At 40.0% G+C, this 15,193-nt stretch overlaps 1 protein-coding gene across 3 annotated transcripts in view; it reads left to right on the forward strand.

Moving 5' to 3' along the window:
- The first annotated feature begins 2,339 nt into the window (after window positions 1-2,339).
- Window positions 2,340-15,193, forward strand: part of tcf7l1b (transcription factor 7 like 1b) — a 45,976-nt gene continuing 33,122 nt past the window's right edge. The window contains exons 1-3 of one of the 3 annotated variants that reach the window (XM_047382315.1): window positions 2,340-3,251; window positions 3,346-3,418; window positions 3,510-3,637. In XM_047382315.1, the coding sequence (XP_047238271.1) occupies window positions 3,066-3,251; window positions 3,346-3,418; window positions 3,510-3,637 (387 nt within the window). In that variant the 5' untranslated portion in view covers window positions 2,340-3,065. The remainder of the gene's footprint in view (window positions 3,252-3,345; window positions 3,419-3,509; window positions 3,638-15,193) is intronic. The other 2 variants (XM_047382313.1, XM_047382314.1) reach the window with 2 other exon arrangements.

A 15,193-nucleotide genomic window follows, 5' to 3' on the forward strand; every position in this document is an offset into this window, starting at 1 on the left:
GCTGGGCCATAACGAGAAGAGCTCACTCCAGGTCTTAGAGCATATTGTCTTACCCTATACAACACAGACATTTACACAGAAAACAAACTGTGTTCAGCTAAATTGAACTGAAATCAACCAATACTATTGCTGTACCAACATGCATATATCTCATTTGTGTAGATTTTAACCAGATGTTCTGAGTAAAAATTATCTACGTAATTTTAAGACAACATAGTTATGGTTTTGTTAACTAACTTATGTCCTCTTCAATTAAATTCAATAAAAAGTCGTTAGGTAATATTTGTTAATAGGCTAAAGTAATCAATGTCATTAGATCGTAACCATTATTGAATGTTCCTTTTACAAACCAAACTATATAACAATTTAAATAATTTTAATAGGTTTCTAAAAAAGTGAATAAATCCTCAGAGTGGTGGAAGGCCAACTTCTAGTCAGATGGGTGCCCCCGTTAATGCTGATTTTAGCAATTTAAGCCAACTGAAACCGAAATGTATGTCAAGAAGTCATAACGCTATATCAGTGGATATTAACAGTCTATGCTTGTAATCCACCAGGAAAATGTTCAAACAACTACATGACCTGGAAAAGCACAGGAACGTACCTTCTATGAGACCTTTTGGCTTTTAGCTCACCTGGGGTGGAGCCAGTTTTGGTGTCTTACTCATACAAGTTCCTCATAAACATGGCATGATTAAGACAATCCTTAATCCTTACCAAAAAGTGACCAAAATATTACAGTTATAATGCTAGGCCTGTATGTAACAATTTAATGCAGCCTTGAATACATCAAAAAAAAAAGAAGAAGGCTCTAAGCATGTGCCTAAAGTGTGCTGTTTTTACTTATGGTATGCTTGTGGATGGAAGGTTCAGTGATCAGGCGTATTCATACAACCAACATCTTCAGCCAGGGTCACTTAAGAATCGTCAACAGTCTTGTGAATGTATAGACATTTGATATCTGCTGACATAACAGTGGATATGAGCAGAAATAAACATTTTGACTTTGAGATGTTTTGTATTTCTAAAATACCGTATAATGTTGGCTCCCATCTGACTAGCTTTGAGGATTTCTTCACTTTCAGCAAACTCATCAAAATATGAAATCCTTCCTTTCCCTGGTAAGGGAACTGGTACTGATAACAACCCCACAGAACCTAACTTCAAACCATCTAAACTATCTCTGCTACTAAAAATGGGGCCTCAACTTAAACTGTGCTTTGGACCCCATGCAGTCTCTGTGTGAACTAAGAATGAATAATAAGTAAAGCATTGGATAAGTGCCAACAGAGTCAGTATTAATACGACTGTGTTCTTGGAGCATGGAGATCTAGGGTCGACTCTCAGCCTGGGTCTGTCTTTCTTTTTTTTGGGGGGGGACTAGTGGCCTTTATTTTGGTTATGTTTTTGAAAGTAGTCAGACAGGAAGTGGGGTGGAGAGAGCAGCATGCAGCAAAGGTCTTCAGGGTCAGGACTTCAACCAGGAACAACTATATTAAGGACTGAAGCCTCTGTATATCTCATGCTCTACCACTACGCCACATGCCGCACCCCAGCCTGGGGTCTTTCCGCATAGATTTTTAATGTTCTCTCCGTGCATGTGTGGGCTCTCTCCAGGTACTCTTCCAATGATCTCTGGAGATGAGCAACAGCCCAACTGTAATTCTACAAGAATACACATTTATAAACAATGAATGGATAGTTGGATAATAATAATAATAACAGATGTCAGAGTGAACCAATTTAACTGAACATGAGAGTTTCTTATTTAAGAAAATTAAACTTAACACAAGTCTATTGCTAAAATGTAGACCTTTAATATCATTTCAAATTGCATTGTTTCCAATGGATGAATTTTAAATAGCTAAAATCTGCTAAAACAATAATTCCAATCAGACGAGCTGTTAGCCTCTGAGAATTTATTCACTTTCCTGCAAACACAAAGGTTAGCGAGTATATGTAGTTCCAACATTTGACTTCTTTTCACTACAGGCAAGGGAACTATTTCTGCTAATCACTTTAAAAAAATCACTTCAAACTATTATGAGCTATCACTTTGAATGTACATTAAATTCTTCTTAGGGCCCTAGTAAAATCCTGCACCGGCTCTGTAAACTAGTAATAAATAATAAGAGGACACAGCAGATCACCTTTATTGTTATTATTATGTAGTTTTGGTTGCTGTGTGTGTGTGCGTGTGTGTGTGTTGGCGTGGGGATTGGGGGGGTAGGTGGTTCGAGGGTTAAGAATAGCTGATCTGCATGCTGCTGAATGAAGTGTCGGTTTTCAGCGCTCTAAACTCCTCCTCTACGGACGGGGCTGCTGCTTTCCTTCCACTCCAACAACCCAAGTAGTTTTTCGGAGCGCACTCTCCGGCAGCAATGTGGAGGGAAAGGGCGAGCAGTTGAGCAGTTTTCCTTTCCCCACTCCCACTTCTTTTGAGTTCTCCCTTTTTCCTAGTTTTGAACTTTGCGTTTTTTTTTTTGTGTGTGTCGTGGAGGAACACAACGCAACTTTGTTCAATAAAGGGAAGGAAAGCAGCTCTGCGACGCGTGTTTTCGTTTTTTTTGTCCTGCTGTTTTTCTTTTCACTTGAGCCATTGTTTCTTACGCATGGATATGAAGGAGATAAAATCGGACGTGCTGCTTTCTCTTCAGTAGGGTTGTTGTAAATGCTGGCTCTGAAAAGAGGAGAGGATTATTCCTATTCCTCGGGAGCACAAGCGCTAAAAAAAACGCGTACAGGGACCGCAAGTTTGTCCGCAAGCTGCGAAAGAGGCGAAAGTTTGCCAAGTTGCTGCGCATCCGGGCGCAGAAGCCAAACGTTTATCGTCATTTTCCCAACTTTTTTGGTGTGGATTATCAACACAAGCCTGGTCATGGATCACGGAATCAAGTTCAGAGGATGAAGGGGGAGTTGTGAAACATGAACTATTGTAGTTAGTTTACTCCACCAGTGGCTTTCTTTTTTTTGACTGAGAAAAAGAAAAACTGCTTTTACGCGTTGTGTTTTTTTTTTATTTTTATCCTTCCTTCCCTTTCGATCCCTTCCATTCGGGTGCCAAAATGCCACAGCTGAACGGAGGCGGCGGGGACGATCTGGGGGCCAACGATGAAATGATCTCGTTTAAAGACGAAGGGGAGCAGGAGGAGAAGATTTCCGAAAACGTCTCCGCGGAGAGGGATCTGGATGACGTGAAGTCCTCCTTAGTGAACGAGTCGGAAAACAACAGCAGCTCGTCAGACTCGGAGGTAAAACACGTTGTGCAAATGGACAAAAAAAGTGGTTTACTAAGAGGAGTGTGGAGTTTTAATCCGTGTGCGTGCATGTCCTTCCTTTCTGCAGCAGGCAGAGAGGCGCCCTCAAACCAGAAGTGACTCAGAAAGTTATGAGAAAACAAGAGATTACTTCAGTGAAGGTAAACAGTTCAAGCTCCATAGTATTTTTTTTAAAACAACGTGTCGCTTTTGCTTCATTAAACCACTACGTTTTTTTCTTTTCCTGTACAGCACTAAGAAGACAGCAAGATGGTGGCTTTTTTAAGAGCCCTCACTATCCGGGCTACCCGTTTCTTATGATTCCTGACCTCACCAATCCATACCTATCCAATGGTTCGCTGTCTCCCAGTGCAAGAACAGTAAGTTTTCCTGGTGGGATATTGTGCTCTCTATGCTCATGCTTTCTCCAAATTCTGTCATTCTCTGCTAAAAAAACAAAACAAAAAAAACAAAAAAAACTTTGGCCGTGTGTGAAAGTTCCTTGTGCACTGCCAGACCGCCATATTCCCTCCAAGTGGCCTCTCAAGAAGCAGTACTAACTACCTCTTTGTTCTTTTAGGGGGTATAAATTTCTCTCTACCACCCACTCTTTTCTTGCATTTGAACTTCTTGTTCTGTATGGATCTTAGATTTATTCATTAAGTTTTATTTGAAAAAAAAAAAAATCCAAAACATTTTACTTTATTTTTCCCCCAAATGACCTTGCCTTATAATTTATTTAAGTTTGTATTTGGTCTTCCTCAGACATCTGTTACAGAAATCATTGATCTCCTATTTTTTGCATCCACTAGTTTGCTTTCCTTGTGATTTTAGTGTTTTCCTCAATGTGCAACCCAGTAGCAACAGTGTAATATATTGCAGTGCCCTGTGGAAGACGGTTTCCAGAGACTTTCGATGACTAGATAAGGCTGACAGTCTCAAGCGAGTGTTGTTGACGCAGAATTCACAGGGCTGTGTTTGCCTGTTGCATGGTGGTGTTGTACTTTTTGTTTGCACAGGTTTTAAACCAATTATTGCATTAGTTTGTCTGCTGCAGTTATTTTTGATGTGTTTTCTAGTGAGTGGTCATACAGCACAATTGGTAGAAATGCAGGCTTTTTCAAATAATTGGGATTGTGGCTTATTAGAAAAATCCTACCTTGGAGCTGTGCAAACTTTCTTGGGATAACCCCTGTTTTTCTTTTAGCTATTCCAAATTCCCCCCATTAATTCCCTACCCCAACCTTGTCACATCCCCTCCCCAAAAAAACGAGTACTTTCGTTAAAGCCTGGCAGGCATCTGACTGAAGAGACACCCCTGCACCCCCGCCCCTCTGTCTCCCTTTTCACTGTTTCAGGCCCACTCACATCGCCTGCCTGCTCCTTCCATTCAATTAGAAAGGCGTTAGTTGACCATTGTTATTCTGAGCAGTCTTGATGGCTTCATTGGAGGTCTCCATTGGAGCTCATTAACTAAATGGCTGCCTCTGCTTGGACCATGAGATCCGTAGTTGTCTCTGTTGTTAGTTTTGGATTTTCAGAGGAATACTAGCAATAGGTTGTTATGAGCTTGGATTTAGGGCTTAACATTGTTTGTTTCCCACTTTACCTTGTTCCCACCACTTTCTGTAAAGTTTGGCCTTTTGGACATTGAACTCCAAATCAGATTCGAGTCTTCTAGGGCAGTCAAAATCCATTCATGATGCCAGATATAATATTTTTAGACAGAACATCAATGCATCTGAAGTATAAAAGCCTACCCAGTATTGCCGCCAAGCCGGACTTGCAACTGCAGACTTTTATATTGAGATAATGATTGCAAATTGATCTTTGGTCCAGCTTTAGCTTCGAGTCACTTCGCTCCTTTGTCAAATTGTTCCCCTATTTTGTACCCAAACATTGCCTTTTGGTCCCTTTAAACTTCCATTTCCTACCCGTAAACAAACAATTTTGTATTTATATATTTTTACCATATCAGAAGCATATCAGTTCTTTTTCATTGTTGCTGAGTCTTACCATAAATTATGGAGATAAGTGCTCTCTCATAATCTAAATCTGTTGTTTGTTATTAGCGGAAAACTTTGTATTGCACCTTATTTCCATTTATTTTGGGTCTTATTCCTCTTTGGGCCAGTTGATTTATGACATTTGACAGCTTATGAACCCCTAAACAAATAAAAATACCTATAAGACCAGGTTCCTCTACAGTAAATTATGAATGAATGGTTGTCAATGTGAGCGTGTACAAAAAGAGTAAGACAATAAAATGGTGAAGAGGTGAATTGATTAGTATACATTTCCACTGATTTAGGGTTCTGTTCCTGTTTGAACCAATGTTGTGAAATATAAAAATATAACTTCTGCTGTTGGTAGATATTGTTTACAAGGTTTCTGCAGTGTGTTAAAACAACGTTTAAATCTTACATTCTAAAAGTTACATTTTTGTTCATAAACATTTTTTATATTTTTATCTACTCACTGAGAAATCCAGTGCATGCATTTATTTATTATGTTTGAGAAGGTCGGGTGTTATTTTATGCTATGACGAAGCAACAAGGCCTGGACAGTCGATGTCTTGAGTCTTACATGTAAAAATCTCAATTTCAGGCCTTGAAAAGTCGAATATGCCATATTTTCCATAATTGATTAATTGACTTTTGGTAACTTGTAAAAACTTGTTCTATTGGTCATTTGTTGGTTCTTCTTGTGACTTCTTTTTTATAGTATATGTTTATTTATATGGAATAAGCGGTAGAAAATGACTGACGGACTGACTGTTTATTTATATAGAAATACAGTAAGGTATTCATATCTTACTTTTTTGTAAGTCTGTGAGAAAATCTGGTGTTATTTTATGGAGTGACAAAGCTATAAGGCCCAGAAAGTCTTGCTTCTCTGTGAACCTACAGAACCAAGTTTGCCATTAAACATCCCTAACGGACCGAAACTTACAGAAATCCCGTGTTTACTGGAGTCACATAACCACATTACCGGCAGCTAAGAAAGTTGGTTTTATAATGGCTCAAACTCAAAAACTATGAAATAGTTGAGGGGTAAATGACCACCCTGAAACCATGTTGCGTTTTTGGTGGATTGTTCTTAGGGAAACCCTCTTTGGTCACAGTGTTTGGGTTTAATTCAGGGAAAAAGTCACAACTATAAACTGATCTAGAATGTTTACTAATCTAGCCATAGCTCAGTCTATCTGTTTGTTTCCTTGTGTAAGCCTCTCACTTCCATATGTTTTTGTGGGCTAAAACAAATTTAAAATTAAAACAGCCATCTTTGTAGCTTCAGGCAACGCAGTGAATAATTACACTCTTTTCTAGGCATATAATCCTCCATATTTAAAAAAGAGAAAGAAAATGAGGTCAATGGGACAGAGTGCGCTGACTGTGTCAATCATCGCTGTGGCAGAAAACAAGCAGGCAGACAATGGCTGGCATACTTAGCGGTCGTCTTGAGGTCTCCATATTGCCCTGCCCTCATGGCTTAGTGTGAATGCAATGCAGTGAGTGTGATTGATGAGAGACTCATGTTGAAACCTTTTTAGACTTGCATTCTGGGTGCTGTGGGGCCGTTCAGATCTGCGGATCTCTGTCGTGTTCGTCCCGGTCTGACCCGACGGCTGATATTTTACAACTGGCTTGCACCAGCATGTCCGTTCAGTGTCTGGGTTAAACCTGTTGAGCTGTATAGTTACATTTAACGTCGCATCACTCTGTGAGAAATGCGCAGATTAGCCAGAGAGATGGGTGCAAACACTCCTGGTGCTTGGCAAACACTTTATGGTATTGCATGGCTTGGAAAACCCTGCTGGGGCCAAGAGGTTTGTTTTATGGGCTTCGGATGGTATGCGGTTGTACTTGTGCTGCTTGAGATGCATTAAAAGTTGCGTCTGTCAACCAGACTTCATGATTCATAGCAGGGCAGCGAAATCCAAGTTTTTTTTTTTTTTATCTGAAGGTGGGGACCTATACTTTTACAGCTTTGAGTAAATAATGTTGTAATTGCATATGTATGCCGCCGCCATATATTTTAATACATATACATCATATATGTGCTTGCCTCTCTCCCTCTCTTATGGACTTTCTAGTATCATCAAATGTATGCCATGCATGCAGCAAACAACAAACTGGAGGTGTTGCTCAAGAGCCGTTACGCAGTAATTTCACTCAAGAATGCGCTACACGATAAAGGATTTAAAGTCCCCAACTTGATAAAAAAAACCTGAATGTGGCAACCCCATCACAAGCAATGAGAGACAGGCCTACATGGGATCAGCACAGAGTTCCCCTGAGGGCCAAGCATAACTGATTTAAAGCCTGCTCAGAGCTGACATTCCGCTGTAATCCACCGAGAGCTGAGGAGGAGGTTTTATGTTTGCAGAGATGTTCCACCAGACTCTTGCCTGCTGTGCAGCTTTTCTTTTTTTTCGTTCTCCCCTTCCACAAACTCAGCTCGATAAATCCAGCTCATTGTTCCAGCAGAGACAGACTAGTGCCAGATTAAATTGGTGAACTCGCACCCCGCCGGACGCCACCTCTTGCCACCACCCGCGTCACTTTTCGATAACTCCGCCAGCCACACTGCCGTCATCATCGCCACCACTCAGAAGCGAAATGCCTCTTGTGTGCGAGAGGTGGCAAGCAGGCGAGAGCGAGGCGAGCTGCTCAAACATATCTTCAACAAATAACGTGGTGGGACGCTTAAACTCCCGAGCATGATTGTTGAATAGAAAACTGTTTGAGATTGAGATATGAATAGGAAAGACTTGTATAAGTCTGAACTTGTTATTTGCTACAATTGCATGCCTCTCTGACTTCTTTTTTCTTCTTCTTGTCATTCTTTCTGCTGGTTTTGGTGCTTTAAAATGAGCAGACAAAGAAAAGTCAACACAGACATTGTCTGGCTGAATAAAAGGGCCTCTCCTTGCATAAGCAAAGCCTGTTTGTGTGGAGGTGTCTTTTCATCAGGTGGCTGACTTGGCATGTTACTCACCTTGCCTTGCTGTGCACGTGTGTGTGTGTGCAAGAACGAGCAAACATGCAGCCATGCATGCTGTATGTTTGTCTGCAGAAGCCAGAGGAGCGGTCTGCATTCAGGTGAGGCTGTGTGGATATTTTGCAACAGAGGGGACAGTGTGCACAGCTCACGTTCTGACAACCGTCTGTGTTGTATTCCTGAATCTCAAATATTTTTTCAACCAAGCGCTGTGTCAACAGAGCTAACATTACTGACTAGGTTTTTAGTTTTTAAAGGAGTTTTCCTTCAAAGGCAAACACATCTACAGCAATCTGTTAGCTCTGTTCAATTAGAAGCAGATCCACAGAAATGCAGAGAGCTCTTGGCCTGGAGTGATTAATTTCAATAATTATTTTTTATGCTCGGGCTTGGAGTAAAAAGGAACAGATGATTACAGTCTAAATAGTTACATAGTTCCACCACTTTTATCTGCTCCTGGGCAATTGAGTTTAGTTGTAATTAGTGTGAACACAAACCAAAGCTGCTTTTAGCCTCTCCTGCAGCCTTTCATTTTGGCTGTTACGCGAACATGCATCTCCCATTTGCATTTCCTTTTCATCATGGATGCCCATGCTCACTTCCTAACCTCGCTCGCACAGATCTGTGTGAAATGGTGTCAGTCCTGGTCTGGATCCTTCCCTCTCTGGTCTCTGTGGAAGGCTGGAGCTGGCGTCAATTCCTCTCTGCTATGCCATAGCCTGCTAGCTCACTACCTAACCCACCCACTCACCCGCTTGGCATTAGAAATTCTGTTTATAGCACTCTCTGGCTTCTCGAGCACAGGGCCCATCAGGAGCATCTCTGCACCCTTTGAGAAAAGGATAACCAACATCTCCCCTCTCTAGCCGCAGACTCCCCATGTTCAGTGACATCAATGAATCCCTTTGATGTGCCAAGATGAATATATGTGTGCAAATGTTTTTTTTTTTTTCCCTCCTTTTTTAAAATCAATTTATGTGTTTTTCAGATTTGCTATGTTTGGCCCGGGCTGCCGCTGGTTTTGGTGCATTGCATTTTCCCACGAACACTCGGGCAAACTTGTGTTTGAGTTGAAAGTTTTGGTGGGCGAAGGTGAACAGCTCCAATCTACCTGAATTCACTCCAAGGTCTCGACTTTTAAAGCCTTGAAACAGATTCAAGATGTGTTATTGACCTTGTTTGTGCAGCATAACAACCAAAAACCCCTGTTGCAGAGTTGCAAAGATCTGGGTGTTGCAGTGAATTCAGAACCTGTAGCTGTTAATCGAGGAAACTACTGGTCATGCCAACGCATGTGATGACATTTATAGAACCTTAAGTGTGCTGTCTTATACTCAACAGGTGCTAATCCAAGAAAAGAAAAATTTTCACAGGGGATTAAAGCAATGGGACATTCAGGAGTTGGGGGTGGAGGCCAGCCAATTATGCATTTTGTGAATACCATCTTAGTCCTGACCGTTCTGTGGTATTAACCCAGAGTCCTGGTCCAAATGGGGAGGGCAGGGCCCCTGGAATAGTAGGAATATTTATACTCAGTTGGATATGTAGCCACATTCATAAAATTGCCAGGGTTTCTATTTGTATTAATGAATTCCCCAAAAGTTCCTCTAAAGACAAAAATTACAAAACTGATTGATTGTGCTCAAACTGCAGGACTTAATGCTCAATTCTGATTTATTGCTGAAATCCGATTTTTTTTTTTTTGAGCGGTCGTTCAAAGTGCTAATTAAATACGACCTCCATCGGACTTCAATCGGAACAGTTTATGACCCCAAAGTGACCTGTGTGCGCAGATGGAGAATGTAGATGTCACACAGTAGGACAGTGTTTATGGAAGTAAAAATGGATGCCGCCGTCTCTGTAATTATTATGTTGTTGAGCAATGGGAGCAGGCAATATTGTGACCGTATCATAACAAGAAAGGTAAAAAAAAAAAGAGAGCACAACTATTAACAACGGCCTTTTGTGGAGCAGTGACTGCTACGTCTGTAGAGAAATCTGTTTGGATGCATAGTCGGAGCCAGGATAATGACGTAAAAGACACATAAAATGCGACATAAACGTTCTGACTGCACACGCTTTGGAAACTGTGATACTAAAACACATACATATCCAATTTAGTATCACATATGGAAGTGGCACGGTTCTGATTTTTGTGGAGGTGAAAAGATCGGAATAGGGCCATTCTGACTGCCATGAAAAAGTCGGGTATGTCTCGCATATGCCTGCTCTGTGACTTAGTCTCATTGTATTGCAGTTAAACAAAAAAGTTTCTAAAGGGTTTAGTTAGTAGGGCTTTACAATGTTACAAAGTAAATAAAGATATATTTACTAAAGCACTAAATAACATAGTTAAATTGCTTAGTTTAGCTTGATCAATGGTCCAAAACCTAAAAGGATCAGTATTACTTTAAAATTGAAAGGATAATTCAAAACTTTTAATGCTGGGTTCTTATAAAAGTTTCTACGCAGTTAATTTTTCTTGCTCTGAATAACTGTCTTGGCATCTCTTATTTTGTGTAAATATCCATAAAGTTAAAGGTAGCAGCTAGTCCGTACTGAACAAATAGATACAAAATAGGTTGGCTCTGAAGACTAAACCTAAAGCTTGGCCCCATTTTGACAAAAATGTAACCAGAGCAGACTTTTACTATCTTAAAAGACCCTCTGGCATCAAAATGCTTTGTTACGAACTATTAAATCATTTCCATGTTTGTATTAGATGGTTGATTATTTGCATGGAAAATGGAAGTCGGAGGTGGTGCGCCACCAATGATCCTCCTGTGTAAAACACGTGCTGCAGATACAACATCTAAAGCATTTCAGGTTAAAAAAATGTGATAGGAACTAGAGGTTCGCAATGATCTCAGTTCCTTTCTTAAACAAAGCTAGCTTTAGCCTCTGGGAACAACTAATCTGTATATATACAATATAAATAAAACCTTCCCGAACAATTCTGAACTATCTCTAAACAGTTTTGTCTTTAGATTCTCATAATTTGTTTGTTCAGTATTTTAAAAATAAATAAGTGTTATATACCACTAAAACAATGTCATTCAAGTAATTTGTAGTTCATATAAAGTAATTGTAAAACCACTTAATCTTGTAGTGATTCTTGTATATATCTGGGTGTGGGTAGATTGATGTATTATTTAAACTGTGTGCTCTATTTATACCCATAAACTATATTGTTTACCTCAACCAAAGAAATGTTTTCTTTCATAATTGTATCTTAAGGTTTTGAGCTTTGTTCTATTAAAATGTGCAGGAAGAAAACACACACACACACAAAAACTCTTTAGCAGAGTTTCATCAGTCTGGTATTCCAACCAGCTGTTTTCAGTTTATGCTCCGCAAGCAGCAGGAGAGGAAGAGGGAGAGAGAGGGAGAAAGGAGCAGGCAGGAGGAGAGATTGTTGATGAGATGTGGTGGTGGGAGCATAAACTAGGGCAGATACGGGTGCTGCTATTCATTTCCCTGTTATCCCAAGGTGGGCTTGCTTCCAGACCTTGAGGCACTCGCTTATCAGACTGATTTCTGTCTCCCACAGAGCACGGTTTCTCCTCTGTAGACCATAATGCTTCGCCGTCGCCCCTACAGTAAGAGCCCAATCAAGAGGCGGCAGCAAGATATCAGATCGTGCTCATGTAGCATCAGCAGTCCTCTAAGATTTACATCAGGCTCCTCTTCAGGTCATGCATGGGGCAAGCAGTCTGTTAAAGGCCATGCAGAACAGTACGTGAGCCATATCAGCAAGGCTTTGGTGGCCACACTAAATTAAGACGTGGATGGATATCTGTCCAGGATGAGGTGTGCTGGCAGCAAGCAGGGCAGCTGTTCTTCTTGTTGAAGTTATAAATCAGCTTTGTTACTTCTATCTGAATTTGTTCCTGTAATGGTACAGCAGGTTTTAAGACATCTGTCCCCTTACAGGTTTCCCACGACAATTAGCAAGAATACTTAAAATGGAGATAAAAAAATACCTTCATGTCTTAAATTGGCTAGCCTTTGCTTAAGCATATTATGATATATTTTGGGGAAACCCAGTGCAATTCCACCTTTTTTATATGGTTGTAGTTGTGGAATTTAACTTTCTGAACTCTGCAACTATTAAAACTTAAAGTAGCAGATGAGACTCACCCACCATCTGCAATATCTATTCTCTGAGTTTAAAAACACATGTAGTGCATGCAACAGATCTTATGTCTGGCTGCATAAATCTTGAAGGCAGCCAGGGGGAATTTACCATGTTTAATATATAAGTAGGACAAATGTTACTGTGCTTGCTTTGATGTTGAAGTTGGTGTTGAATATAACAGAAAAGTATGAGTTGAAAACAGCTGAGCTTAAAAGATTTATCACCTATACTACATAACTGATTTGTTATTGAGGTGCTTTGAGTGTGTCATCTAGGCTATTTACATAAGATTTGTAGTCAACAAAAATAATATATTGTCATTGACTTTATTAACATAATCAATAGAATTATAATGATACATCCAGCTTAGAAGACCATATAATAGAGTAAATTGTTCATAAGAACGAGACAAGGGGATTTTCCCTTGATTTGGTGGAAAATGTCGAATTCACTTTTTTCATTCAATACATTCCAGGTTTAACTAGTCCATATGTTGCCATTTTCATGTTTCTTAATTCTACGGTTGTCCTAATGCCAAAAAAGGTAAATAAAAATGCCATGTCTTTAATGTTTAAAAAAATAGAATGAAAGGTTTCAGTTTATCACGATAGATAGAAGCCGGTTCTCATCGTCATTATCAGTTAACTAGTAATGGTACCCCTACAGTGCAGAATACTGGTCCATAACTTGTATATAAGTATTTTAAATGGTATTCCATAAGATGATCAAATGCAGTGCTGTAGAATAAAAAAAAAATAAACTTGGTGCAGATAGGAAGATACGAAGCAGAGGCCAGTTTTAGTGTAGTAGTGTTTTACCTAACAGTCAGCTAGCTGACTATAAGTTAGCCAGTATTAACAAAGGTGCTTACAAATCATTAGTCTCGTCTTTGCAACAATGTATTTTAATATTACCAAAACGCTACCCCTTTGATTGAGATGTAGTGTTTTATCATAAACCCCCCACCGCCCATGGACATTGTGACCATGTCTATGCTGCCAGGATTAACTCCTCTCCTATCGAGTGAGGTTTTTTGCATCTTGCGATGTGGTGGGCATTTTTGTATGAGGCAAGCAGTGCTTTTTATATTCACTGATGCCATGCTCACAAATGAATGGCCTGTTGGCGATACTCATCGAGTATTTGATAAAAGAAGTCCAATGACTTACTGGTATAACTGGAGTGTAAAGTCTACACGTGCCCCCTTAATTTGTTTGGTTTCATGCTATCTGCTGCCAGAGTTTTTAGACACAAAACACAAACAGTTCTTTCCTCATTTCTGACCGTATTAACCGTGAATCCAAGGGCAAGGTGGGCTTCATCATATTTTCTGATTCTATGTTTACCCCCATTTCTTGCCACTGAGAAATCCTTCGTTTTTCTTTTTACTCCGATGACAAACTTCTCCATCTCTCTTCCATCAACTCTGTTTACACCGGTACTGTGCACTTCTTCCACTGGTACAGGCAGTACCATTTGTTTGAGCACTGCTGGACACCTAGTGACTGGAGGCTTGCTTTTCGTTCAAGTATGAATAAAGACCGTTGAATCCATTTGCCTCTCACGCCCACCCTGACTGCTAAACATGCCCCACTAATTGAGAAATACTGGATTACACAAAATCCCCATGTATACATAAAAGCAGATGTCTTTACTCTTTATCTGATTTTTAGGTAACTCAAATGAATGAAAGTACATTCTGTTGTTTGGTGCCTCTTTTAATGCATTTTGCACTTTGATGGATGTAATGAACTGATTTTTCATTATCTCACCCGCCTATCACCAGTCAGAGATGATCAGGGCTGATTTGGAACTTTGACCAGTTGATTGGTGCATCTCTACTCATATTAGGTGACATTTACTTAATCAAACAAAGTTTCTTGCTGACAGAAAGTAAATCGTGCTTTGCAAGACAGGCGTATTAGGATGTCTCAATAATGCCAGATTCTATGCCACAGTTTATAAAAATATGCTTTGATTGTTTAAAATAAACATATGCAATTTTCTCATGAGCTCAGGCCTAATAGTAGTGAAATATTCACCTTTTAATGCCCCTTTCTGTGTCCCGTTACCCTCATAAACCAATTGTACTTGTTAAGAAGTCACAATGTTCTGCAGACCATCAAATTCGATTAAAGCCGAGCAAAGGCGTAAGTCATCTAAAATGTGTAGACTCCTTATTTCGGAACAGACTTGTGAATCCTGTTAGAAAAAGCAGCCGAAGCAGCAGAAACCTGTGACGGACTGAGGTTTTCTTATAGGATATTGCTCTTTCCTGACCCTATATGCCCAATTTGAAATTATGAGGTAATGTTCTTGATTAGTTATGAGTAACGGGTGTGATTGAGGGCCTTGTGCTCAGCAGACATAAGACAGTCTTTAATGATAGCGGGATTCCCCTGGTGCCTGCCCCCCAGATTATCAACATGATTAGGTTTCTTTGTTCTGAGATGTTATCATGTGATGCTCTGAGGTTGGGCTTTGCAGGATATAGGCTTGAGGTGAATTTTGTGTCAGATATTGGAAGTTCAGCACCTTTACAGGTACAATCTTGTAAACATATGTGTAAATAAGGTGCCAGTGCCTTAACATAGTGCTATTTTACTTTCTTTAAATGTAGAAAAGCTACATTAAAGGGAAAAAAGATCTAATCAATCCAATATGACATGGAGAAGGCCGAGGAGTCCTTTTTGTCTGGTTTGTGCCTGGGTTGGAGGGGCTGGCTATTGGAAATCCCTGAAGCAGGCTTTAGGGGCAGGTCTGATTCTCGTGTGAAATGGGGAGGCTCTATAGC

This window comes from Girardinichthys multiradiatus, chromosome 12, assembly GCF_021462225.1.
Source record: "Girardinichthys multiradiatus isolate DD_20200921_A chromosome 12, DD_fGirMul_XY1, whole genome shotgun sequence".
Lineage (NCBI taxonomy): Eukaryota > Metazoa > Chordata > Actinopteri > Cyprinodontiformes > Goodeidae > Girardinichthys > Girardinichthys multiradiatus.